Raw genomic sequence first — 27,828 nt, 5'->3', positions numbered from 1 at the left:
CAATAAATATGTCAACGAAAATAAGTTTAAGCGAGAAGGAAACTTGTATAATAGAAAGGCATCTACTTAAAGATGCACACATACTCATACACAAAAAGATTAAAAGGAAAATAGAGTGTTATCAACACCTAATTCACTGTCAGCTTCATCATTTTAAAAATTTTCTTTCTTTTCTAGCCCCTTTTGGTATAAATTTATCCCAATTCGTTGAAATTTGAATTATCAGATGGAGCTGTACTGTAATGTTCATTACTTTTTGTTTTAAGTGGTTCTAGTTTCATTTAATACTTTACGATCGTATATAACATAGGACATGTCGGGAATGATCGACTTACCATGTGAACTAATTTTAATAATTCTAAACTATCTCCCAAGTCGTGACTTATGGCAAAACGTTCGTCTGACATGTCGATTTTTCGCAGCGATTCTTGCTGATCACAGCTATTGGAGACGGAAATTGCAGGTAGATTCGTTTTATTTAAAAAAAAAAAAATTTGGTGTACAAGTTTTTACTATATGGAATGGTTTAGTTCGGGACTTGAAATAAGAGGAAGGGCTTATATTCATATTTCGAGATTCAAGTTAACTTTGAAAGCATTGCAGAGAAAGTTTAAAATTGAATTGCCATCTTATCAGTTAGACGGCTCAGTATCCTCATTATCACATTGTTGCGCTAGAACAGAAGAAGAAACGGAACGATGGAAAGACGGGAAGTGTGACTTTTTTTCTTAATTCATTAAAAAATATTGAGTTTTTTTATAGTTTTGAAAAAATCTTATCCTCATTGAAGTTTTTCAGATTGGGACGACTTATCTGTGCGATAGGACATGATGGAACAGTTGATGCTATGGCAATGATGAAATCATCGGCACATAAACGACTGTGTATTTCCGGTGCTCGTGATCGTGCACTGATTATTTGGGATGTAGATACTATAACCGTTAGAATTCTTCAATTTTTCCTATTTTTTATTCAAGAATTCTTTTTTCAACTTTTGCAATTTTTCATTTGATGAAATTGAATTCAGTACTCTTTCTTCTGACAGCTTTTATATCTATGGTATTTCTTTTTATATTAATTAGAAATGTTTGGTTTGTTTGAAGATAAAACTTCGTTTCTGCAGTCTTTGTTCGCTGTGCCAAAATTTGTAAGTAGTTGCTCTTCAAGTGCATTATTAACATACAAACTTCCTTCTTGATAGGACAACTAGATTTTAAGTGGTTTTTGTTAATATTGTTTAAAGAACCGAGATCTTCATTGTTACAGAACGGTGTGAGAAGCGAAAACTGGAAACTATATGAATTTTCTGAAGCTCATCAGGTAAAGTTATTTGTTTAGTGTAAGAATTAAAGGATCAACTTAGATTCTGAAACAGATCATTCTGTGTAATGTGGGTGATCATTTAACTATGCTTTGGACATGGTCCTAACGATCAGTGCATAGATTTCTTAATTATTTTAGTGCTCTTGTCTTTATTGTATCGTGAAATTCAGATTAAGATTTTTATAACGTGATTTTGCATAGCTTCATGTAGTATGCAGGGATGGATATGGAGTGTATGCAGAGCGGATACAGATATGTTTTACTCTTGTGCATGGGATCGTTATGTAAAGCAATGGCGAATCGTTGATGGACATCTTAATGTAAGATTTTTTCGCAAGCGGTGTTATTTTGCGATTCTTTGAAAGATTAAAGGATGTTTTTTATTTTTCTCTTCATAACAAAAAATGCGAATAACATTTGAGATTACAAGGTAAACGAAGAAATCAGGAAAATAAATTTTAAATGAATTAACTGAATAAGTTTGAACGTCGTTGTAATTAATAAACGGAATGAACTGCTCGTTACGTATATGTGATGTATAATGCATAAAGTCAAGAAAAGTAAATATGAGCTTTCAAAAAAGAAGAATATAAAGTGGTGAAATCGAAAGGTGTAAATAAGATAAAAAAGAAAGTAAATAAGAAAGATAAGAAAAAAATAAAAAATAAGAAGAAAGAAATAAGAAAAAAGAAAAAAAATAAGAAAGCAAGAAAGAATGGCTGTAAATAAGAAAGTAAGAAAAAAAGAATGCGAATTCATTTTTTCTACATAATTCACTTTTTCCTCTTCCTTATTAATTCATTTCTTATAGGCGCTTTGTGATGTTCAGATGAACTCTGCAGTGCTATGTATTATAAATGATGGTACAACAGCTGTTTGTTCCACATTTGGACGAAGAGTGGTCGTTATGGATGCGCGCAATTCGTTGCAGAAAATTACTGATATGCTGTATCACCGAAGCGCTGTTTTCGATCTTGTTCAGATGGTTATTATTTTCTCAACTTTTGATTTTCCTTCAATTTTGTATTCACCAGTGTTTGGTTTTTTCGAGCCAAATGGATACCTTGCCGAAGAAATAACTCTAAAAGTTTTTTACTGTTGTTATAACTTCTGTTATAGCCAGGCAGCAATTATCTTTATTCATGTGGTGAGGATCGACGATTGGCATGTGTAGATAAACGTATGTGGGAGGTTGTGACAGATTTAGAACTGGAAGCTTATTCTCAAACTATGTCGTTACGACAAGGACAGCTACTCTGTGGAACCAACGACGGAAAGATGCTTTCTATCAACCCGAACGATTTAACAGTTATCAGTGTATGTTTTATTTCCATTAATGTGATATTGCTGTAATTAAGAGATATTGGAATGAAGAGATATAATGGCCTATTTCAGGAAGTATTCGTTGGAAAAGGTGGTTTGCGGCAGGTAAAACTGAACACTGGAAGCCAAATGTGCATTACGAAGGATCGTCTTTTTAAAGTGTTTACACCTGGTTTAAGCCCTAGCCTGTTTGCTGAATCCGAAATGTTTGATGCAGAACCGTCCAGAGTAGATTTTATTATACAGCTGTGAAGATAATACAAAAATACTGACAACTCATGTTTATTTACAGGCAGTGAATTCAAGAAAAAGGAATCTTTCTTTGTGGTTTCTTTTTGGTCTCATTGAAATATAGGATTAATTTTTAGTTCGACTATTACGATGATGATTTGGCCATCGCCTGCGGTGATGGATCTATTTTCTTCTACGCTGCATGAAATATCTGGGAGCGAAGCAGTTCATTACAGTTTATTAGTCATGATTTTGTAAAAAATTTTCTTTCTATCTTGTCCTTTCTATTTGCTCTGAGAAATTTAATCCGTTGGAGCTTCGAAATTTTTGGTTGGTAAACTTGAGTGTTCCAGAAAATTTTTGAGCTTTTCTAAGTGATGATAAATTAGGAAAAAAGAGCTTAAATAAATATAAAAAAATGGGAGTGTTCCTTTTCTCCAGAAGATGCTTTTTTGCTTATTCCTGATCTCCTTATTTTTAATACACTTTTATTATGTGCATATTCATCATTCATGACTTATTTCAAAAGTGTAGAATTTTAACAAATTATTTAATTATTTTTTCTTCTATGTTTGAAAACCGTTTTTAATTAATGAACATTCGAATTTTTCAGGCTCAAAAATTTTGAGATAAAGATACATTTTTGTAATCTTCCGATATATGTATATAAAGAGAATACTTTACAGTAGTGCAGCTTAAAAACATTTTTTTCTTCATTCCTATTTGTAATTACTTGAATTATCAATAAGAACTAAGAACTGTAAAAACTGTTAATATACTACATCATGTTGCAATTGATTATGTTGAAATTATTAAAGGCATCGTATTTGATTCATTAAAATGTGCTATTCAGCCCTTTTATTATGCTATGGTTTTCTGACTTAAATTTAGCATGCTATGTTGATCATAATTTCAAGTCTAGGATCTTGTACTTTTGCTTTCCAAAAAAGGCAGCATTTGATAGCTTTAGAGCATGATTTTGACATTAACTTTATATTAAGTGCGATTTTACTTCAAATTTATGTATTGTTGGTTTTGACGGTTTAAAAATTTTTTGTTTGAACGTTAATTTCTGCTTCAGATATACTCTGTTGGAGCCTAATAATGCATTCAAACAGTCTTCCATTTCACTTCTTTCATGCACATTTTTTGATCTCAGGCTTTCTTTTTGAAGATTTCCAACACTGAATAATGTCGTAATGTGATTTAATTTTAAGTTTCATATGTAATTTCTGACCTAAGCATTTTATCTGTAGTTATTTGCTGTAAATGCGGAGATTTTAAGCATCAAAAATTTATTCTTCACTCTAACTGTTCTAATGAGAATTATCCAGCACCATTTCGATGTCTAAGTGGGTATTGTGGTTTTGTTATATTATTTATCGTGTTGTATAGTTCGTGTTAATGTACACATTGTTTATGGGATAAAATCTTATGTGCAGTGGAAGGTTCCGCCTAGTTTTAACAGGAAAATTGATTTGGAGCAGTTTGTTTATTGATATAATCTAGTGACGCTTTCAATTTTTTCCAGGAATATCCTACTAATTAGCAAATGATTGTTAGGATGTTGTGATTAAAGTGCCTTTATGTTATATTCTCTATTCATGCTTCCCTAGGGATAGAAAAGTTTCTTTAAGTTAAATAAAATTACAAATTTTTAGAGGTGCAGAGGAATCTCTCCGATGGATTTAATTTCGAAGAAATCCTCGTGCTTACAACGAATTGTCAGGTTAATTTTAGAAAAAAAAGTGATGGAAATTTTTAAAACTTAGCCTGTTTTCTGGCTTTGATGCTGTGAAATGCATGTTATATGGAAGAGTTTAATTATAGAATCAATGATTCTTTAACCAGTTGAGAATTATTTATTTCAGAAGCCGGAATTGTTAAACTTCCAATAAATTTGTTAAGTTCTTTTTCTATCAAAGCCATCGAGTAGTTTAAAATAGTTTCGAAAACTTTTTTTTATTTTGGAAAATTTTCTATCAGTTCTTTACAATTAAAAATTGTTTTATTTCGATGATAGGACAAATCTTTTGTTTGCACATTTGATATAATTTCCGTGATATATTATATCAGCTCTTTTTTGCTAAATATTCGAAGTCAATTAAATAAAAGCTTGACAATGAACAGCGTTCGAACGATCAAGTATAACTATAGTGCAAACCTATTTTCCTGAAACTGAATTTACAAACTTCACGAAACGTATTAAGGTTTAGCCATCTTTTGACAACTAATTAACTCTTACTCATTCCAGACTTCTTATTATGCTGATAAAAGTTTTGTGTGCAATGCACAACATTTTTAAACTAAAATTTGAAAGATGAGAAAGAATAGGTGAAATAGCAAATGCGAAGCAAAAGTTTTAAAATATTTTTAATGATATTACGTCATTTTCTTCCCAAAATAATGATCAATTAGGATTGATTTTATACAATGTAACAAAATGACGACGAAATAAATTTAGCAGAGAGATGATTCATTTTTTGAAACAGTAGGATATGAGGCATATGACAAGCTGACTTTTTTTCAATTTTTGAAATTTTAGAAAGCGAGAAGTACGTGTAAAAACATTATTAGCATTGAATGGCATTATAGAATGTCGTGTGATATGTGGTAAATAAAATGATTACTATTGAAGAATTGGGACATTTGATAGCGAACCTTTTAAAAACATCCAGAAATTGGGTGAAGTGAACAACTGATTTTAAAATTTATTGCACATCTTTTATTTGCAATCAATGAAAATTTCAAAATGAAATGAAACAAATAGAAATAGTTATTTCCACATCAGCTTTAGTTAACAAACATTATTCAAATTAATTATCTGACTAAATTTGTTCGTTTTGAAGTAAAAAAGTTACACTTGATATGGAATATAACTTCGCTAATTTTCTGCAAGCACATCTCAGTATCGCATACAATAATTTCCATTTCTATTATACCAAAATTTCTAATACATACCAAACTGGCAATAAAACAGTAGGGCGAACTTTTTGCTCTTTAATTTTTCCGTTAAAATAGTGAAAATGTTTCTCTTCCTGCCTTCCATTTCGATTATTTTATTGATTATAGAAGATTTCTTAAGAATAAATTTTTGACCGTAATAAATGCAAATAGCACTATTTACTCTAATTGTTTGATGCAAGAACTTACTGTTGCTATTCCTTAAGCTTCAGATTTCTTTCCTCTTCCACAATAAAATTTATCTGATAAGAACAGAGCTGCTATAAGATAAATAAGGTTCCATGTTGTTAGGGAAACACCTAAGATATGTCACAAAACGGAAAGTAATCAGGGGTTAACAGATTATTTCTCAGCTCTTCTACACTACGTTACTACTTGCTTGCTCTGCGTAACCTAAAACATCATGAAATAAGTGGGATTCAAGACCTATATGATTTATATATATATTTTTTTAATTTCACAAGTATAAGAAATCCATTCCTATTCGTTTAAAATTTCAATGAAATTTTGATTGACCAATGAATTAATTAAGCTTAATTTTGAAAGATCTACGTTTGCAAACAAATATGCATATAGCAAGCAAAAGAAATGCATCTATAAATTAAAAGACTAGATATCTCTACCAGTACATTCAATCGATCATCAATAAAGCTTTCTGATCCACTCAAATAGAAACCTAATATTTATTCATATTAATTGAACAATTAGACAAATGAGCAGCGAGAAGTGCAGACTTTCATAAAATATTATTCATCACTTAAACAGAATCAGAGATGTTACCAATTTTTTCAATTCTCTTTTAAAACAATTAAGCATCTTAAAATCAAAATCGAATGCATCCAGTTAGCAGAACTATTCTAAATTATTTGATAGAGCATTAAAAGATAACTTAATAGTGGACAATGAAAAATAAAATTTTGTGGAATTAATAAGTCATGATCTCCGGTAGATTAAATACGCAGTATTTGATGCTTTTCATTTTCTTATAAAGTACAAGCTGGTCCTAAACATAAATTGAAATTCTTAGGAAAATTAATTTGCACATTCATCATTTTTTTCGTTTATTACCGTATTTTAGGATTTGAATTCACACTTTTGAGGACTAAAATTTCAACAGCTTTCAAAGATTATCTTCAAAATCAAAAGGAAATGAAGTAAATATTACATTCTGTGTCTTGTTAAAGTTTGCTTCAAATATGGAATATTAACGGACAAAAACGAAAATTTCTTTTGTGAAACTGGCATAGAAAGAAACAATGAGAAGCTGAATGAGTGGGTGAATAAATTAAACTAAAAACAAATAATTTTCGTGAAATTAAATAATTCTAATAATTGTTAATTAGATTGTGTGCTTATTAGCTAAATGTTTGTTGACTATTCGATCAGAGAGTGAGTGTTGAAAAACTTCCCATTTTCCGGAACTCTCTTCTGCTTTAAATTAATGATGTGACATACAATTAATAATAATAATAATAACAATAATATTAACAATAATATAATAATAATAATAATAAATAATAAATAATCCATGCATATCTTATAATCGATATAAATATTGTCTGCTTGTATCGTAAATTTGTTTCATTCTCGCAAAATGTAATAAAAATATTTAAGTCCAAGGATTTTGGATTGGAAAGGAATTTTTTGATACTAATTTTGATAAATTTATGATAGGAAAGGATAGCGCTCAAAAGACAATCTGAGGACATCCCGGAGGCAAGTTGTATGAAATGTTGAAAATAGTAGCAAGTAGAGTTATTATTTTCAAATAAATAATTAGATTCGATATAAACAATTAAGTTAAATAGAAGACATAGAACAATTTACTACAATTTTAGACAAAACTAAGGTATTCCCCACATTAATATATATCTATCTTTATTGATAAAGCGGAATTTTAAAGAAACAAACTGCAACAGTGTGGTTTTATCAGAAACCTATCAATAATACTAAGGACTATCGGGACTTAAGACAAGACTTGATGGAATACACGAGCAAGAAACTAGTATGACCGGCCGGTGTTACTAAACAAAAGCTTTCTGAACTTTTCCTGCTTAATTTGCTAGACTTGACTTCTGAGAGTCGCAAGAAATGCTGACAATAGCACGAGATTATTATTATTGTAGCTCCCTGGCTTGCGTCCGGACACAACCACACTTACGCGTCCTTTTCCGCCACATCATCGATTCAGTCTATAAGAATTTTCGAATCTGTCCGATTCTTGCAACGACAATCGGCTATCTGTATTGTTGACATTAAGAAACCTGACAATATCAGGGATGGCTGCGGAGTGATCAAATGGATGATAAGGTCATTGGTAGAAATTTTCCCATAGCTTTCCTTCTTTTGACAAGATATTATTGTTTGAAGTGTGTCACTTCTTTTCGTTCCACAGTTCAATAATTTTCCTAATGTCTACTACAAAGATTGAACACTGACCATAGCACTCATCACTCCAACAAAAAATGATATCCATTATTTCAATAAAAGATATCCATGCAAGTTAGAGTCTCTTAACAAAGCAAATTTAACCAATCCGTTGTGTTTTTAATTGACTTAAGAATATATAAGAGCTTGTGAAAGAATGAAGAATGTATGATGGAGCAAAAGTAATTTCAAAGAAAAGTAAGTGTTTTTCGCGCCGGACCAAGTTTCACTAATATCGATTGAAAATTATAACTTGGTTGCAGTAAACTTTTTCAATATAACTTTTTAGAATTTTTTAGAAATATTTTTTAAAAAGTTTTTTACATAGTTATTTTAAGTTTATTGAAATGAATTTTTGTTCAAGAAGTATTAAATAACTATTACAATCAGTTAGATTTTCTTTTTCAAAGTGATTATTGAACCTGGTAATGAATTCGTTTAGTTGTTTAATTTATATAATTTTGTTAACTGTCCTAAATAATTCATATTTCATGATTCTAACTGATAGCCTAATGGTTAATGAAGTTGAAAAATATAAGAATTAAGCAATGAACTGGAAGTGGAAGATGTTAATATTAATATTTCTCATTAGCTTCAATTATTAAATTTTGTTCCGAAGATGGCAAAGTGTGACATAGTGTAGTATACGTTTGCTATTTTTTTTCTTGCTATTCCGAAGGTTTTGTAGTAATTTCTGCTATTTCGGGAGTAATTTTTGCTATTCATTCATAATGGAAGAGATCTCTGCAAGAGTCTAAATTTCAGCTGTTTCTTTAATATGTAGATTTGAAGCTGTGATTTTAATTATGAGTACTTTGAGAGAATGAAAATTTTCTACTGAATCAAACAAGATATTAATACTTTCGCTGGTTTAAAGGATTCCGCTATGCTTCATCAGTAGCACTTAAAGTAAAGAAAGCGTGATTTTATGTTTATAATTTCATTGCAATTCTTAATTAATGTCTTTACTATCTCTACTAAGGTGGTCATAAAAACTTTCTATAGCCACAGTTAAAAGTGCAATAGAGTAACAGTCTAAAGATGCAACAGTTTATCCAAACTTTCTGCGTGGAAATTAAAAAATATAAAAAATTTATAGGTGATATGAATAATTTAATCCATCTCTCGAAAGTAAACTTGGATAGATTTTATGATTATTAATACATTATTATTTCATAGCGGTAGAAGAAAGAAATAGAGATTTTGTCTCTCCGACATTTTAAGTTTTTTCTCAAATTTCATTTTTGATCTTCAAACATTTTTTACTTAACATTGTCAATTTTATGTATCCTTCGAAATATCAGTTTGTTATTTGTGCTCAGTTTTTTGGAGTGTATTTTATGATGTAAATTAACTAATATTTTGACAAACTTATAGGATCCACAAATGATAAATGCTCCACTAAAAAGTTCTTGTATAAATTTATCATGGTCGTTCATAAAAACTACTTTAGAGAAAGTCACTACTAAAATTTTTAGTACTGGAAGATTTGATTCACTATTCATGAATACCTATTATATTTGAATAGTTGATGAAATTGGCTTAAATCTTCAAAATCTGATTTTTCGCTAGCTTTTGACTTTGCGTCGTAAAGTTACTTTTTACACTTCTTTGGGTCATGTTTATACTTCCTTATTTATATTTGTTATGTTTATACTTCTTTGTTATGTTACACTTTTTTTGGCTTAAAGTAGTAGTTACGGACATCATGATTTAGAAAAAATTATGAATTCGAGATTCAGATATCTGTGATATACTTTTTCATATTTTTAAAATTTCTTTAACTTGACTTTTTTTCAGACTGAAATGTGGAATGAATACTCCTAGTATTGTAGGGACATATTCCAAGAGCTAAATGTACCCTCAAAGCTCAGCAGATTCGGTATTGTTATTTCAGCGTCCTTTCGTATTTACAAGCAATTCGCTTATGACATCAAGCTCAGTGGAATTCGAAATGGAAAAAGTGTTTCATGCAATGGAAATGGGTAATTCTTATTGTATAAAATATCAAATGATGAACTGATGTCAGACGAAATTAAATATGGCGTAACCGTAAGTAGCTTCGAGCTGGATGACATAATGACCTATTGTAGCTTTTCTGGAGAACTTTTTTGATGGAAGAAGTTTGTTTATATTCATTTTATTATATTAGAAAATTATTTTAAAGCGCGATAAAATATGTGTCTTTCTAAGCATTCGATAGCATTTTGTTTAACACTTAACAATGAGTCATTAATATTTCAGGTCACAACGTCTACAAACTTCTATTGATGAAGCGACGAGATCCGGCACAGAAAAGACTTACGTACAACCGTGAGACGAGGCAACTGTTTTTGTCGAAACTGGATAATTATGACAAGGTTAAAGTTATTCAAGTTAAGGATTTTTATGTGCGTCTGTATTTTTCTACTCTGTCTGGCTACATATCCTCATATTTTGCTTACCAACAGTCTGAAAATTTTTGCCATAGTTTCTAATTGGAGTTGTAAATCAAGTAAAATTAGAAATGAAATAAGTTTTAAAAGGAAGTCCAAGAGACAAATGTAAAACTGCCTTTTTAATGCAATGTTAAAAGCTATAATATTTTCACTAAATTTAGTGAAATAAATGAACTAAGCATACTTGATGAAATGAATAAAACTAATTTTGAAGAGTAAAGGTATATTATTTGCATCACTGGATTTATTGTAAATTCAAACTTTAATTACGTTTCAGAGTGGTGGCAAAACGCTGCGGCTAGATTTGCGAATAGTGAAAGAAGTGCACACCCTTGATTTTAAACTGAAAAAGATCAAAATCGGCGATAAGTGGGAAAAAGACAAGGAAATTAAACAGTTTGATGCAACCAGAATATTAGTTCTAAGTTATGCAACCACTTTCAATTTGCGATACTGGATTTTGTTGTGTGAGTGGCTGCATTCTGTAATACGGAAGACATGATCACATTTTAAATATTCATAATACTATGTGTTAATAATTTCATAAGTTTTGGCAACGTAGGCGCAATTAAGCATACTAATTTTCAGTTATGACGTCTACTTATAGTGGCAAATTATTGTAATAGTAGATCCAAATAAATTAGTTACTTACTAGAAAGTGAATTTTTTAGTTGATACGGAAGATTTATGTCGCATGTGGTGTCAAGGTGTTCACTATTTGATGCTGGATACAATTTCTGCTTGTCATGCACTCCTCGTGGAACGGTGGCTAAGGAAGGAGTTTTATAATATTGCTGGATATGCTCTTGAAAATCCTTGGTAAGCAGAATTTCAAGTTGTTTTGAACTTTTGTCTTTATAACTTTTTATATCGCGATAGAAAATTGATAGTCACATGTTGCATTGTTCAGATGTTTATGTTTTGATGTTGGCCATGATTATACTGAGATTACTGTTGCCAAACTATGGGAAAAATTAGTTGCTAGAGCATTCGCTGAAATTGATTTAGAAGAGACAAGAAGTTTAGTAATCTATTAATGTATATCAATATGTTTTAAAATAAATCATGATTTTTATTTTTAGTACACTATGATTTTGTCATATTACCGTTCTGATTGTGTTTGTACGGTTTCAGCGTAGCGATGAAACATATGAAGCCGTTCGTACAAACAAGTCTACAATATAAAGTGCAGTCAAAACAGTTGCAAGAGGTTTGCGAAGTAAGTTATTTTATTTGGAAGAAGCCACATTTACAACCATTTTCAATGAATTGACTCATAAATGTATTAATTGAGCTCAAATTGGAACATATTTTTTTATTAATTTGGTGTACAGAAAATTTAACTAAAGATTTTTACCTACACCGCTTTGCTACTACAGACCACATTTTTGGTTTACTTCAGGAGACAATGCATTATGACAGTTTCGCAAATGCTTATCGCAAACTTTTGCACGCCAATTCGGTAACAAAACTTCTTCTTTACTTTTAAGCAATTTTTGTTTATGCACCGCAGACTTCTCGAAGCCCCTTCTTTGTCTCTCTTTCGCTTCTGTCTCGGTTGACATTCTAGAACAGTTTGTTATTTAATTGCAATATTTCTCTTCTGCTCATAGTTCAAGATTTTTTACGCTTTTTGCAGCTTTTCGCAGAACATTTTGCGGCTTATTCGGATGATGCAGCTGTTGTTAGCTTCAACAATTTCTTGCGCTTTCATAAGGACAAGCAAAACGTGGGTAACAATAAGTGTTTTTGGTTTTAGAATAGGGCGCACATAATTAATAATTAATCAGTATATTTTTGAATGTTTAGTTATTATGAATTTATTGTTGCACTTATATTAGAATATAAACATGCATTTCGTCACAATCAATATAAGACTGAAATTTTAGGATGAAATAGGGATGATGCGAGAAAAAGCCAGTGATTTTCTCAGACATTTTTTACGACAGTGGGACCCATATAGAGATGTTCGTGAACCAGCTCTTAGCGTTACTGAAGTGCGTTTTTTTTGCTCACATTTTTATAATTTTGCTCAAACTGTTTACAAATCTATTGGAATTATCTTAATAGTAATTTGCAGCTTCTTCATACACAATATCATTTTTAGATGTTGTAGTGATTTTTTTGTCATCAAAAAGGGATATTGTTTCCAGTTTTGCGATTTCCTCTTCTCTCGAGAAAATTCACTATGGGATTCTGTTAACGAGAATGTTATACATGACATGAATCGACCACTAAGTCACTATTGGATTGCTTCATCACACAACACGTTAATTTTGTATTTGAGCTAAATCTAACCACTTGTAGCATTCAATTTGATTTCACTGTAAATTATTATAAGCCATTATCAAATAAAACTATTTTAAAAATCTCACATAACTAAAATAACTTTAGATATCTTACCGGTGATCAGCTCAAGAGTGAATCCTCCTTGGATACATATGCTCGAGCTTTGCTTATGGGTTGTAGATGTGTTGAACGTATGCTTTTGTTTGTTTTAATTGATACTAGTGATTACTTGCTTGACCAGGCAAAAGGAAGCTTCTAACATAAAATACAAAATTTTAAATTGGTCACATGACGGGTAAAACAGACGATAAAGCAAAATTGTCGATGAATAGATCTTCATCAGTTCATAATAGGAAATATTTGAGAAACAAATGGAAAAAAAAAATCAAATTTTGTGAAATTAATGAAAAATAAATTTAAATTGTTAATTGAGTAATATCTAAATATAGTGTCAGGTTTTAGTTGATTGTTGGGATGGACAAAAGAGAAATTCAGGTGAAATACAAGATATTGTTATTTACCATGGTTACACGATGACTAGTAAAATCAATTTACGCGATGTGCTTTATACCATTCGTCATTATGCTTTTATCAATAGCGAGTAAGTTTAGATAAATGATATTAAATCTTGTAAAATAATCATTCAATGCTTTTTATATTCCTAAGCTTTTGCATTTATAACTCTACTTCAGAAAAGTAAAATATGGCTTTATATGAGATCAAAGCTATGTATAAGGTTGTATTGTCCTAAACGCTTAAAAACTCGTGATAAATTTAGGTTTCCAGTAATTCTCTCGATTGAAGACAATTGTTCAGTACCGGTACAACGCCTACTTGCTCGTGAAATTAGAGAAATTCTTGGTGATTATTTACTCACAGCTCCAGTTAGTCGTGAAGAAACTTGTTTACCATCTCCGGAAGCTTTAAAGCGAAAAATTATTCTAAAGCATAAAAAGCTACCGACAGAAAGTGAAAATATTATCTTACAGCAAGCTGATGAGGGTGAATTTTTCTAAATTTATTCTAAGTGCTTCCGAACGGTATATCTGTTTTAATGCTCCTGCAGTTGAATTTCGTATATTTGCGTGTTTTTGCTTTAATGGAAATTGGAAAGAATTTACACATACATGTCTGAAGAAACTTGAGGGTATTGAATTCTTTATATTTTTAGATCAAGAGCAGGATTTGCTTTTGCTGAATTTTACGCGGCAAGGAATTCTGTCATTGAAGAGCGGAATAAGCGATGTAGGTTGCTGCATTTTTCATATGTAAAAATACTTTGACTCCTGGGCGTTCTTTTTTTTCAAAGGTTTACAGAAAGGTTGACTGAACATTATTGCTCTTGCATTTGCTTTTTTGGGATGATTTGTAATTATCACTTAACACTTTTATAAATACAGATTTTTACTTCTTTATAAATATGAGCAACTGACGTTATTTAGGAATGGACAACTCATTTATTTATATTGTTTCCGGATCGTTTATGTTACATGTTGGAACAGTGCGAGAATAATATTGATAATCAGGGTATTCTGAGACGTCAAGATTCATTGGGAAACGCACATGATGATGAAAATCAAGTGATGTGTTTAGTGTATATTGTAATTAATTTCTCGTGAAAGTTTTCAGTGCGTGAAATAGTTTAACATTTCTGTTTCAGACATTGTTTCTACTCCGAATTTTTATTATAGGATGTTTTGACAAACTTGACGGGTTTTGGTGTTCCTCCAGAGGAAATGCATATTACAGAAGAATGGTTTCACGGTAAAACAGATCGAGATACGGCAAGAATTCGCCTTTTGGAGCATAAAGATAAAGGCAATGGTCTTTTTTTGGTTCGCGATTCGACTATTTTTATTGGCGACTACTCGTTATCATTTCTGTAAGTCTTTTAAAATTAGACGGGATGCAATTAATTGTTTCTTCTTTTTTTAGAAGCTTTTATTTGTGATTGTTATGAGGATCTTTTATATTATTATTATTATTCTTATTATTATTAATTATTGTTGTCACTATTAATTATTATTATTACAATTATTATTATTATATATCCTTTATAAGGTTACTGGATCATTGACATTCGTAAGATAAAGCTGACGACGTTAGTTTTGGACATTTTTCATTAACTAAATCAAATAAGAATGAAATATACCAATTTTAGACATAATGAAAAAGTACATCACTGTCGAATACGCACAAGGATGGTGAATGGTGAAAAAAAATATTATTTTTTGGAAAATAAGCAAATGGATACACTTTATGAACTTATATCGCACTATACAAAGGAAAGATTGAGGACACCTAATTTTAGCACGACACTGATCACTCCATGTCCGCAGCCTTGTCCTCATCTCGGCATGATGTGAGTTTTGGATTAAATGTGTGAGAACATCCTTGAATTGTTTCCAATCTTTTATATTTAAATATCAGTGTTCTTATTTTTATTCTTATATTGAACATATAGTATTAGTTAATGAAGAGCAGTATTAGTTGCAGTGTGTAAATCACGTTTTGGTATCTAGTTTTATTTTTATGCCCAAAGAAATAAAAAGACATTAGTAGAAAATGAAGCTTAAAATACGAAGCTCTTGCAAATATGAGATATCACAGACATAATATAAGGCATCGTGTTTATTATTCAGATGGTTTTGTGAGAAAACAGATAGAAATCGTGCCGAAGAACTGCTGAACACAGTTCAACAAGATGGGGCTTTCTTGCTGCGCTTTAGTTCTACTGATAAAAACGTTTTTGTGCTTTCTCTGAGGTATACATCATTCCACTGTTTCATTCATTCATCTTGATGAAATTTCATTACTTCTTTTGTATTGGCTAGTAGGTAATCACTGCTATTACACTATTAAAAGTGGTGTTACATTATAGAGTTGACGGCGAAATATGGCACTACCATTTGAAACGCGATGGTCGAATTTTTGTTGTTAACCAGACTATTTTCGAGAATTTGAATCAAATAGTTGAATATTATTCAACAAGGGAATTCGTTCGTGGAATATGTCTAAAATATCCTGTGGGTGAGGATACCATTATTGGTTCTGCAGGTATATGCTGTAGTACCGACCGGGCACTTGGTTGTTACATGGAACTCAAAGACATTGATAAAGAGGTAATAAGATTGGTTTTGTTAAATGAAGCATAAAATTTCTCCAAAGCTATGTGTGAATTTATCATTTTCATTGAGTTCCAGTAAGTTCCATTAGTTTTCGATATTCTCAGTTGATGTCTTGAGAAGAGAACTCTATTCATTCAGATATACTGCTAGTCATGACTATGCAGGCTAGAAATCTGAAGTCATTTGTTTTGTCATAATTTGTAAGAACAGTGGAAGAATTTATGTATTCTAGGATTTAATGTAAATGGATTGCTATTAGTACTAAGACATTTCTCCTTAAATTTTTTCTCGTGAAATCTCATTTTTCGAAAATATTGTTGAACAAAAGGAAATTGGGCTACATTTAATTCATATTATTTTTCATTTTGTTGCACTAAGACATTTCTTTTGCAGCTTAGCGAGTATAACTCATCATTTAAATTTAGGTATTGGTTCGAGCTATCGAGTCCTACAATGGATCTCTTCCCTGTGAACTTTCATTCCCTGTAAATGCGGTGATAAATGTATTCAGGAAAGATGGCGACCGGTAAATATTTTTTAAAGTGAAAATCTACAGTCTCATAAATTTGAGAAGATTTGATTTGGAGCTGTCTTGAAAAATTCCAGTTTATTAAACTCAAAGTTGAAATACTATGTTATAGCTGGCGTGGCAAATATCGCGGTCGTTCAGGTTTCTTCCCTTCTCGATGCGTTATTGAACTAGAAACTTCTGATAATCAACCGGTGTGTCCTTTCCGGAGTCTTAAAAAAATGCTTATGAAATTTAAAGCTTTCCTGAATTTGCTTATAGCTTATTCGCTAATTTGACAAAAACTCAGTATTTACGTATAAATTTTTTAGAGTGAGTTGGGGCCTTACGCAGCTATCGATTTGGCCGATTCTTTAATTGAAGAAGTACCGTTTGAAATTGCTGGTCGACCGTTTGCATTTAAAATCAGACGTGTTTCAACGCACTGGAATCCAAGCGTATATTAGTTTTGTTATTTACAATTTGCTCACAATTAAGAGTTAATGTTTTAGATTTAATAAAGATGAATTGGTTCTTTTTTAATTTGAAATATAATTTACCTAGTAATTATTTTCAGGAATACGTTTTAGCTGCCAATTCAAGTGAAGAACGTGAAGACTGGTTAAATATTCTACATGAGCTGATGAGGACAGTTACGGATCGCAATACCTTGATACGTACACGAGAGAAAAATCTGCGAATAGCTTCTGAATTATCTGATTTGGTGGTTTACTGCCAGGCGGTCCCTTTCAATTCACAGTTTGCAAGTATGTTATCAATATATTATTAGTCTCTAGGATCTTGTGCTGGAGAGAGACTGAATAGCGTTGCGGTTCTTTCAATAACTTAATTAATCACGTCATAATGAATACTTAGTTGTCCGAAGTTTAATGGTAAAAATAAATTCATTAAAAAAAAAAAAAAACGTTTAAAGAAAAAGTAAATCTAGAATTATGAGGATATGGACATCACATCAAATGCACCCGTGTGGAATATGAGAATATAAATCGTTTTAATATAAACATCTTTTTTAGTAGTGATTAAAGAAAAAATGTGTATTAGAGTTGAAATTGAGTGGAATCTATATTTGAAATATTCTGTATCCTGATTCTTGAGTCTGAGATATTCTTTTCTTTTGGTAAAGGACTAATTAGATCTCATGGATCTAGTTCTTACCAGAGTAGTTCAGAAAGGTGGAGATTCAGAAAATAAACTTTAACTGTAAGTATGAATTTATATTTAATTCCTGAACTGCTTAAGCAGTGCGTTGTTTACATGTATTTCAAAAATGGATTCTGATTTTGTATAGCGCTCTTGGAAAAAGCAAATTCTGAAAATATTGTAGCACAAGGCAATTTCTATGAAATGTGCTCGTTCAGTGAAACAAAATTCGAAAAATTGGTAGAACGAGGTTTAGTTCAGTTTAATGCTCGTCAGTTGTCACGCGTTTATCCGCAAGGTTCACGTGTAACTTCAGCAAATTATGATCCAGTACCAATGTGGAATGCTGCATGTCATATGGTTGCATTGAACTACCAAACTGGCGACAGGGTTAATGTTCAACTCTGTTATAACATACTTAAATGGAGAAAGGTGTTAGGTGTTGTTTTTATTATTTCGTTTCTATAGTCCAATCATTTGGCACGTAATGTTTTAATTTTCTTTGCTATAGACAGTTATGTCGACACTGATTGTTCTTTGTGTACAATTTTAGTTTGTAGTATATTTATATCATATCTCCACTATTTTATAGATTTTTTTTTTATGCATGAATTTTTGTCTCTTAAGAAAGTTGGTTTATTTTTCAAACAATAGATAATATGGAGCGGTAAAGTATTGTCTTTTTTTAATAAAAACTTTAATAGCTTAATTTGTTTCATTGTTGTTCTTTTGATAGATGAAACTAAATGAAAATTTTAGTCGATGCAACTTAATCAAGGCAAATTTATGGCGAATGGTCAGTGTGGATATGTACTGAAACCGTCTTATATGATCGATGAAATGTTTTCTCCCGATGCTGCCGAAGTTGTATCTACCTCTTGTCCAATCATTCTTACTGTTCATGTAAACATTTATTCGCTGTTCAATTGGAAAGGTTTTAGATTTCAAAATTAGAAGATTCATTGTTTTGGAATTGAAGTCCGAAACTAATTCTGTGAAAGCGAGTTTTTTCCTAATTTCAAAATTTTGGTATTAATTAACTTCTTAAAATCCACTGGATTTTCAAAATCGAAACTTAACGCTTGATAGTGATAAACAAGTTTGGTATTTACTTTGGAATTAGAATTATTAAGAATCACTTTCAAAGGTTATTTAGGTAGTAGGAGGACAACATTTGTCAAGGAAAGATAGAAATCGAGGTATCTGTTCTCCTACTGTTACTGTAGAAGTTGTGGGTTTGCCGGCTGATTCAACTAGTGTTCGAACACGAGCTATTGGTTCGTTTTTTGGCGAGATTTGTGGCGAAAGATTATAAAATTTAAACGGTTTTATTGATAGATCAGAATTCAAATTCAATCTTGAATTTAAGTTCAGCTTCCAATGGCTTGAATCCTGTTTGGAATGAGAAATTCATCTTCAAAGTGTACTGTCCAGAAATAGCTTTACTTCGCTTGTATGTTGAAGATGGCGATTTTATGGGACCTAAGATGGATCCATTTATTGGACAAGCTGTGTATCCACTTGACTGCATTCGCACTGGTATGTTTTTCATTTCATTCAAATATAAATTGTCATTCACTACATTTCTTGAGGAGCTTAAGGTATAATAAACTACGAATATAAGTTTTTGGCTTTAAGCAAATTTAGTTATATGGTACTTGGAATAGAAACTCTTGGTATTGTAGTTCATTGTCTGCTAATTTTTATTTTCTTTTAGGTTTTCGATCCGTACCACTTCGTAATCAATACAGCGAGGAATTGGAATTGTCGTCATTACTTGTTTATCTCGATATGCGCCGTCGAAGTAATGAAGCAGAAGTTCTAAATCCACATGTTGATTTGCAATCTGACCGATATGTTGCCGGTATTACGTTCATTTCACTGAATTTGAAAGCATGAATTTGCATCCTCGATAATTCGCTCCAAATTAGATGATATGCTTTAACACTGCAGGTGGATTGCACAAGACATTAACATCGTCTGGCGTATTTTCGGCACGGTTGAATTCAACTGATCAAAGTAGTTTCACGGTACCATTAACACCCAATTTATCAGTTGCAAAACAAGTCCAAGTTCTAATGGATTCGACGTCCGTAGAATATTTTTTTTTTTTTTTTATGATTATTTTATATGATTTTTTTATATTTCTTCAAGAAATGTTTATAATTTATTAGGAAATTTCTTAAAACTCATTACTGTGCATCATAATGAATATGAACTTGACTTACACTGAACTTTTCTTTTAAACTTTTTCTGCTTTTCGAAGTATAATTCAAGGAATCTTTAAAGTGCTTTACGAGAATGTAAATTACTGGATCGATTTTATTTTGTTAAAATCATACTTTTTCTGTTTTAGCGGTTCAACAACATCTGCCTCGAAAAAAGAAAGCAGTTTGAAAAAAATTTTCCGGCTTGGAAAAAATTAGAGCAAGTGGTTTGTTCAATTCATCAGCAGTTGTCTTATCATTTTACCTGATTGATATGAGATTAACAATCTTGATAGCAGTGAAATATGGTTTATTGGTTGGTATTGTAATTGAAAGAAAAATACAGAAATAGATGAAATTTTGTTTTTAGGGCTTGCATTAATAGTCCTAATGTAGCCCATGTTTGTGAAAAATGAAATTAAATTTCACTATTTTATACTTTTAACCTATTATTAGAAGGGAATTTTCAAAAAAAGAAAAATCCTTTTCAAATATCTTTTTCAAAAAGGAAATCAATTCACTGAAATGTTCTTTAAAGTGCATTTATAAATTATCTGAATTTTTGATTGTTTCATACATTCCAAACAATTTTATGCATTGTAAGAAAGTTATTTTAAATGCAGATTTAATTTTAATTTTCTCTGACTGCATATGTTGAGGGGCAAACAGACTTTCCAACTCTTCATTTAATGCTTTCATAACAAACCACTTCATCATTTGGATATTGTAAAATATGTTTTTTTTTTTTGGTTTAGCATAGATAGGTTGATATGATAAAGATTTTCACTGTTTCCAAGATATAAGATGTACTGCTTTTGAATTTCCTTTATAATCCAATTATTTTTTATAAATTGTGGAGGTGCTATCATTCATAGGTAAGGATTGGAATTTGCCCTGCATAAGGTATACTTCTTTTCACAACTGATAGCTCAAAAATTTATCATTAGTTTAACTAGAAAATTAGGTTTAGTGCATTTATCATTTTAATCACTCAAGTATTCATTTTGTTTCTCATTATTCGTTTATTTTTCAAGGATTTTCCTTCTTCATTAATAGTTTTGTAGTATTTCGAAATAGCAAGTCAAAACAAGTCGAAGAAAGTCTTTGAACTTTTTTAGAAAGTTTGTTTAAAGATATTCTTGTAGTTCTAGCATCAAATTAGTTCTCCGTTTTCGAATTTCTTTTGCTCATGCATGCTTAGTAGACCTTTGCGCATCTCTCACTTTTTACATTCTTTGTTTTTCAGCACCTTTTTCTGGAAATTTGCCACTCATCTTGTAAAAGTCCTTCTTTATCCTGAATGATTCTTCTAGGTGGTGCTTAGTGAAGATGATTATTTATGCTTCGTTTATTTTTCCAGTTTTTTTTTACATTCCTTTGTTTTAATAGTTGAATTGTATTTTATTCTGCATATATTTCAGGAAAATCTTTTAGATCACTTCTGAACTTCATAAAATGCGCGTTTTCTCAATACCTGGAAATTTTTTTCAAAAATATTTAATGTTTTAAACTTCAATTTCCGAAAGATTATTCCAGCTTACTGATTTTGAAAGGGTTTGAATCTCTAATCACCACTACTTTACAGTAATCACCAAAGTGCATATACTGCGAATTGATTAATTAGTATTTTCCCTTTCTACACTTAATAAGATCTGCAGCCTTTTCAACTTTATAAAGCAGCGTAAAATTGAACCTTGGTTTAATTCATTATATAAAAATGAAAGTCCTTACATATCTTTCTTGTTTATAGTAATCGGGAGTGACTATTGTAAACAAAGGAGAAAAAGAACATTATAGTCCTGTCCGATGATTAGGAAAGATTGAAGTTGGAAATTCAAAGACATGTCCTGACGTCATTTATTTAAAGAATATATTCTCGCAATAATTATGAAAAGATTTCCCTTCCTTTCCGTTCATTTTCTGATATGTAAGAAATGAAATTCTCATAACGTTTTAGTTAGTTCCCGAGAGTTTACTAACTTAGCTAACTGAACAACTTTTGCATCTCTTATTATTCTATATCTTATGCTTTTATTTTGCTTTTCTTCTTAAGATTGATATTTTTTTACTGGTTTTTTTTACTGGTTAACAATAATTAGTTGGTTGATTGCGCACGTTTATATTTACTGATATTTCATTTCTTTCTTTCCCTGTGAGAAAATTCAGTTCTACATCTCTTATTGTATTCTTTTACATCTTATTTTCCTACTGTTTTATTTTTTCCTTGTTAAAAATTAGTATCCATAAAAACGTTTAAACTGACTCGATTATATTGCCAATTCTTTGCCTTTGAAAGCTATGATTTTGTGTGTAATTTATAATGGCTTCCCTAGCTTACTGCTTAATGCAAATAATTTTACTCAGTGCATTTACTTGTTTATTAAAATTTACCCGAAAAATGAGTGTTCTAATGTGTTCCACGAATTTCACAGTACATAAGATAAAAAGGTGAACACTTCAGAAAGGTATGCAAGTTAACCGGTGAACTACGAGTAATGGAATGGACATATCTGTCTATTTCGGTGATAGTTTGGAGGTTTATCTTTCAAACATACAAACATGAAATATTGTGATAATGCTTGAGATGGATGCGTTATGTCTTATGGCTTTCAAATCATTTATCTGAGTTAATCGGCTAATAATCAGAAATAATTTCTTATGGGTAGTATTCCTGCGGTAAGAGTTCAAAGTCATATAGCTTACCAACGAAGGTAGGGGAGAAAGGATTTACGCTTTTCTGAGGAATGATGGAAGTCGAAGTGACAAAATATCAGCAGAAAATTGATGCATATTCTCTTTGTAAAATGAAGGCGAAATTTATTTTTTCTTCCCTTCTTTTACAAGCAATTTTAACAACCTGATAAAACTCCAGTTTGTTAAGTCTAATTTTAAAAGCTTAATTCCAAAACTAAAGTTGGAATTAATTGAGAGGTAAATTTTTGTGGAACTCATGGAAACGCTGTTGTTTAAAAGAAGTCTATTCGTAAATCCCAGGATAGTCCTTACGTCATCGTAGAGTTCTACTTTAAATTCTGTTTTTTCAGCTTTCATAAAGGTGTTATCTTAATTATAGAAGTTGCAATGTCAAATTCGTCATCACTTATAGTACAAGATATTAATGAATGCTTTGAATTTCGAAATGAGCTGCTTAAGGTAAGTTAGCAATAGTATTACAGAGCATATTTCAGAAGGTATCTTGTGAATAGCAAAAAAAAAAAATTACTTCGTTTCAAATTCTTGTTGAGATAGTTGTACTTTTAGAAATTTAATCAATTAATTAATTGATATTCTTACAGAATCTTTCGAAAACCACATTATGTTCAAATTCTGATGTGTTAAGCGAAATTATGAAGAAAATAGCAATGTAGTAATGAGATAATTCTTTGACCTAATAGGTCAGTCAATCCATTTGTGAAAATTTTGTTCTCTAAATCAAACAATTTCAGAAGGTTCACGATACTACAAAAGGATTAATTAATAATTTAAAAATAAAATTAAGCAGAATGAACAAACAAATATACACATACTGCAGGCCATCTCATTTATTCCATTTGGTATTTGCTCCACTATATCTAATATCATCCTAATAACTGCCATACTACGAAACAGCCACTTGCGTTACCGCCACGAAATGCAAATCGTCTGCGCCCTGTCTGTTGCTGATTTTGTTGAAGGTTTATACATTTTACTGTTGAAGTATGATCGAAAATTATGAATACTGAAATTCATCCAAGTAATTGAAACTGAAACTATTCCATTTACTGAATTTCTTAATTCAAATTACCTTTAAGACTGCGGCACATTGTATCTCATGTTTTTCTTCTCTAACGTTTCATCTTTAACATTTCTTTTCCTTTATAAAAATACTTGATCAACTCCTGCTCAATTCGTTTCAAACTCAAAAATTCAAAGAAAAAATTATTCGAATCTGGTTTCTAACTGAATCATTTCGTTCGATCAAAACAAGTTAAATCTTGTAATATTTGCAATCGTTTGTTGTGATGTATCTATATGACAATATTCATTAATTAATGAGCAGGAAAAGATAAAAATAAAGAGGTGTCATAAAGTTGAGCAATGTAAAAATTAGTTAAATCTTTTAGCATTTGCAACCTTTTGTGGCGGTGTTTATCGTATACTGGTAATACTTTTGAATCTGAAAGATCAAAAGTTTCATCTTCTCCAATGTATGTTATTGCCTCACTCTTGGTTATGGCGTTGGTCTGATTTCGCTACTTCATTTATGCTATTAACAACAACATGCGACCGGATACTCTCAGTGATTTTTCCACTCAAATACATGAGATGGCGATCCACATATTCTTATATCGCTATTGGATTAGTAATTTTTTTACTCTGATATTTTGGTACAATTCAGTTTTTCACTTTGTACCTTCTTTTTGTAGAACTCAGTATTCATAAGTGTCACTGAAGTCAAGAATAGTTTCAGCCATATGTATTATCAGCACTGTTATCAATGTTTGCTTGGCATCGATCCGTTACAGAGTATGCTGAAATATCAATGCTTTGCACGAACGTTTACATTTCACCTATCTTTTATATGTTCTCTAAATATTTGACCTCCGCATCAAGTATGCTTAGCGTCATCCTTTATATTCCTACAATTTTCATCGTTAAAATACAAAGGAAACAAATGTCACATATTTTAACTAATTCACAGGTTTGCCTTCTGCGACTTCTCTGTTATATTTAATAAATTAAATTATGCACAAACAAGTGACAATTATATTTGTTTCTGAATATAAAGCAGATCAATTGATATCATTTGCTTTTAACTGGTTATAGTAATTTCCTAAAGTGAATATGGAAGTTATAGAGCTCAACAAACACCAAATGGTCACTTTGTAAATTCATTTATTCAACTCAATAAGTAATTTAATATTTAAATTCATTTACTGAAACTGCTACTTAGTGTAGTTAATGATCATTTTGTGAACAACTTATGAACTCATTGAAACTATGTACTCTTTAGATAGCTCGTCAGCACAGAGCGCAAGTACGAATGACAATGACATTAGCAATTTCATGTTTTGCGACATTCTTTCTAGACGCCTTGCCTCGAGCCATGGGTATTTATGGTGAGTTGATTGAGCAAAATGATTTGTAAATGTGATTAGATAGGTATTTACCTATATATGTTGAAGTTCATACTGAAGCAATTGCCAATATACAGGCATTCTAGACGAGAATCCAACTGAAGCAGGGAAACAATGTGAGAGTGCAATGCAAGTATTATTTCATTTAACAAAACTGAATTCGATTATCAATTTATTTCTTCACTATCATCGTAATCCTACACTTCGCGAATCTGTTTTGAATGTTGTTCGCATGTTTTACATTGGTAAATTTTTGATTTGGAATTTACAAAATTCATTTTAATAATTACTCATTCTTCAGCTTTAGAATAAAATTTTTACATAAAAAGGAAAATTTATATGATTAGCCCCTTTCTAAATAAATATGAGAGCACGTGGTAAGTCTCTTTCTGTTTACGGATATAATTTCAGGATTAATAAAGTATCTAACAAATTCGTTTTTTCACAGCAACCTTTTTGACCCTGCGCAAATGGAAGATTTTGAAATAAAATAAGTGATTTTTAAAAATTTTGATGATTTCAAGCATAGAGCAAGGTCCAGAAGGAAAATAACTTGATAAGTAGCCACTTTTTGCCTTTACAAAAAAGAAAAAGTTCACTTTTTTTTTGAGAAAATACGAAAAGATAATAAGAAGTTTAAATATGGAATTGCGCAGATAAAACTCGAACAGTTAAGATAGTGGTAAAGATATGGTTTACAGTATATAGTAACAAACCTGAGGTTTAAATAAATTTGACACTTTTTTACAAAGTCACTGCATATAAAACCGGTTTTCCTTATTTTAATTTATGTACAAAGTATCACGCAATTCAGTTTGTCGTAGTTGCTGTTAACTCAAGAAATAACGTCAAGACATAAGTCATCGTGTACGAGTGGTCCTTTTATATAGTATTGACTTGTCCTTAAAAACTTCAATAGTTGAAACATTACAGAGAAGCGTACTGAAGTCGTGAAATACTTGTCATGAATGAATAATGGATTCCATCGAACTCTCAAAACAGTCAACTTTTCATAAAAGTTACAGAAATGGAAGACCAAAATTCCGTAATTTCCACCAAATTATTATCATTTTTTGAGAAACTTGATAACTTCTTATATAAAATATTCCAAAATGCTATCCTATTCTAGTTTATTGCTTTCAATTAATTTTATTGTATTATTACGTTGATCTCAACTAATTTAATTTATTATTGTGTTAAGAATTCATTAACTGCAATAAAAATCTGAATGGAAAACTTTGTATTCAATTGGATAAATTTTCAGAATTGCTTCATAATGTTTAACTGTTTTCCTTTTGCATCTTAGAAAATTAGCATTTACTTTAAACTATTAATGATCATCGGATTTATGATAGCTTTAGTAATTAAGTTTATCAAGTTCCATGAAAAATCATGGGTAAGAGCCAAAAAAAAAGAAAAAAAACACTTGATATTTTAAATTTAAGTACTTAGAAATTACAAGTTCAGATTTTATTTTGTTCTTTGTATCAGATTATGCTGGTGAGTGAAGCATAATGCATTCATTGAGCTTATTGCTTTATAATAAATCTGACACTTTTTGTATAAGGCAGAGTTTTGAGACTTTTAAATGAAAAGGACTTATGGTATGCTTTATAAAATTTCATTTTTGAGTGTTATCAATAATATACGAAAAAGAATTCTAATGAATTCTGCGAAATGAATGGTTGAAAACCAGAAGAATTACCGAAGCAACCTGTTACTTTTTCCTATGAAGAAGTATAAGTAAAAGCAGTGACAGTATTGTGTTAACAGTGGAAGTAATTAATAACTGTTTGTTTTAGATGTGTACCGCTATTACATTCAGAAAATCTTATCATTAATTAACTAGTATCACAACTATAAGAAGTAATCACATGCATCCTTGATTGGTGGTCAGATATTCTTCCTTTTGTGAATTCGATTCTAATTGCTTCAATTTAAATTTCTTTTAAAAGTTTTGGCTCGTAATTCCTATCGACATATATTTAAACTTTCCATAGTTTCACTGTTATTCAATCTTATTATTTTTCATCTTTCCTGCAATAGACAAAAAACTGTATTTATTAAACTAATTAAATATTAGTACAAAAATTTTTACCAAATTTTCACAAGGATTTAAATGCATTTCTAATTGACTAAATACAACTTTCTCATATTTCACTAAACAAACCGTTTTTTTTACTGTTTAGCTCGAAGAGAAATATATTGAGAGAAAGTTGGACAGACAAGATACATTGATCAGCACATGGAGTGATTTTTGTTTCAAAATTATTGTTTTTATTTAGCAGTTATATATAAATGAAATGAAATTTTGATGCGAACGATTAAGAATGCCAGCTGAAAGGCAATGTAGCAATTATTTTGTGAAAAAGTCCATTAAGACTTTTAAGTACATTTTCCACAATAATCCGCAAGGATAAGTTTTTTGATGATTTTTACTAGACAGATTGTAAAAAGTCAGAAATTTAGCATCTATTCCAGTATTTTTATGAATGCCATACGGATAAATGATTGATGATGAAGCTAAAATGATATCTGCAGGATATATGCTAAAATTCAAGCTAGAAATGAAATAATTGTAGCATTTAAGGTAACCAATTTATGTTTCTTCCTTACATGGAAGGAACTTCATGTGATTAACTCATTTTCAAAGAAATCTTATTGTGTACGGGCAGTTTGTTTCTGTCTGAGAAAATAATTACACTGTTCCTA

The 27,828-nt window shown here is 30.7% G+C and overlaps 3 protein-coding genes across 6 annotated transcripts; all 3 read left to right on the top strand.

The window, feature by feature from the left end:
• Positions 1-313: 313 nt before the first annotated feature.
• Positions 314-3,083, top strand: Bma-mec-15 (Uncharacterized protein; the record flags this gene model as incomplete). 2 transcript variants are annotated; one of them, XM_001899870.2, is made up of 9 exons in its annotated part: positions 314-463; positions 604-713; positions 799-940; positions 1,267-1,320; positions 1,542-1,643; positions 2,135-2,308; positions 2,443-2,640; positions 2,719-2,874; positions 3,015-3,083. In XM_001899870.2, the coding sequence occupies 9 exons, from the start codon at positions 314-316 to the stop codon at positions 3,081-3,083; spliced, it is 1,155 nt and encodes a 384-aa protein (XP_001899905.2). The 2 variants fall into 2 exon arrangements, with proteins under 2 accessions (XP_001899905.2, XP_042934501.1); XM_043078567.1 differs by lacking the exons at positions 314-463; positions 604-713 and having other exon boundaries at positions 848-940.
• A 7,040-nt stretch (positions 3,084-10,123) lies between these two features.
• Positions 10,124-20,218, top strand: Bma-plc-3 (Uncharacterized protein; the record flags this gene model as incomplete). Of its 3 annotated transcripts, XM_043078565.1 has the most annotated exons (29): positions 10,124-10,253; positions 10,513-10,628; positions 10,984-11,173; positions 11,378-11,525; positions 11,841-11,925; positions 12,109-12,168; positions 12,346-12,435; positions 12,596-12,703; positions 12,860-12,975; positions 13,101-13,186; positions 13,458-13,596; positions 13,774-13,997; positions 14,167-14,240; positions 14,438-14,575; positions 14,687-14,877; positions 15,157-15,357; positions 15,638-15,760; positions 15,877-16,117; positions 16,549-16,649; positions 16,765-16,846; positions 16,964-17,089; positions 17,209-17,398; positions 17,977-18,182; positions 18,552-18,695; positions 18,949-19,069; positions 19,167-19,331; positions 19,510-19,656; positions 19,746-19,881; positions 20,149-20,218. In XM_043078565.1, 29 exons carry the CDS (start codon positions 10,124-10,126, stop codon positions 20,216-20,218), a joined length of 3,948 nt encoding a protein of 1,315 aa, XP_042934499.1. The 3 variants fall into 3 exon arrangements, with proteins under 3 accessions (XP_042934499.1, XP_042934500.1, XP_001899903.2); XM_043078566.1 differs by lacking the exons at positions 18,949-19,069; positions 19,167-19,331; positions 19,510-19,656; positions 19,746-19,881; positions 20,149-20,218 and having other exon boundaries at positions 17,977-18,231; positions 18,552-18,565; XM_001899868.2 differs by lacking the exons at positions 10,124-10,253; positions 10,513-10,628; positions 10,984-11,173; ... (10 more) ...; positions 14,438-14,575; positions 20,149-20,218 and having other exon boundaries at positions 14,732-14,877; positions 19,746-19,966.
• A 2,439-nt stretch (positions 20,219-22,657) lies between these two features.
• On the top strand, positions 22,658-26,084 carry Bm14825 (Uncharacterized protein; the record flags this gene model as incomplete). Its single annotated transcript, XM_043078564.1, has 8 exons — positions 22,658-22,710; positions 23,044-23,152; positions 23,532-23,673; positions 24,103-24,341; positions 24,450-24,680; positions 24,993-25,098; positions 25,194-25,361; positions 26,050-26,084. The coding sequence occupies 8 exons, from the start codon at positions 22,658-22,660 to the stop codon at positions 26,082-26,084; spliced, it is 1,083 nt and encodes a 360-aa protein (XP_042934498.1).
• Positions 26,085-27,828: the final 1,744 nt, after the last annotated feature.

This window comes from Brugia malayi (genome assembly GCF_000002995.4).
Source record: "Brugia malayi strain FR3 genome assembly, contig: Bm_v4_Chr2_contig_001, whole genome shotgun sequence".
In the NCBI taxonomy this organism is placed as follows: Eukaryota; Metazoa; Nematoda; class Chromadorea; order Rhabditida; family Onchocercidae; genus Brugia; species Brugia malayi.
This window is presented reverse-complemented; position numbering and strand designations above follow the sequence as displayed.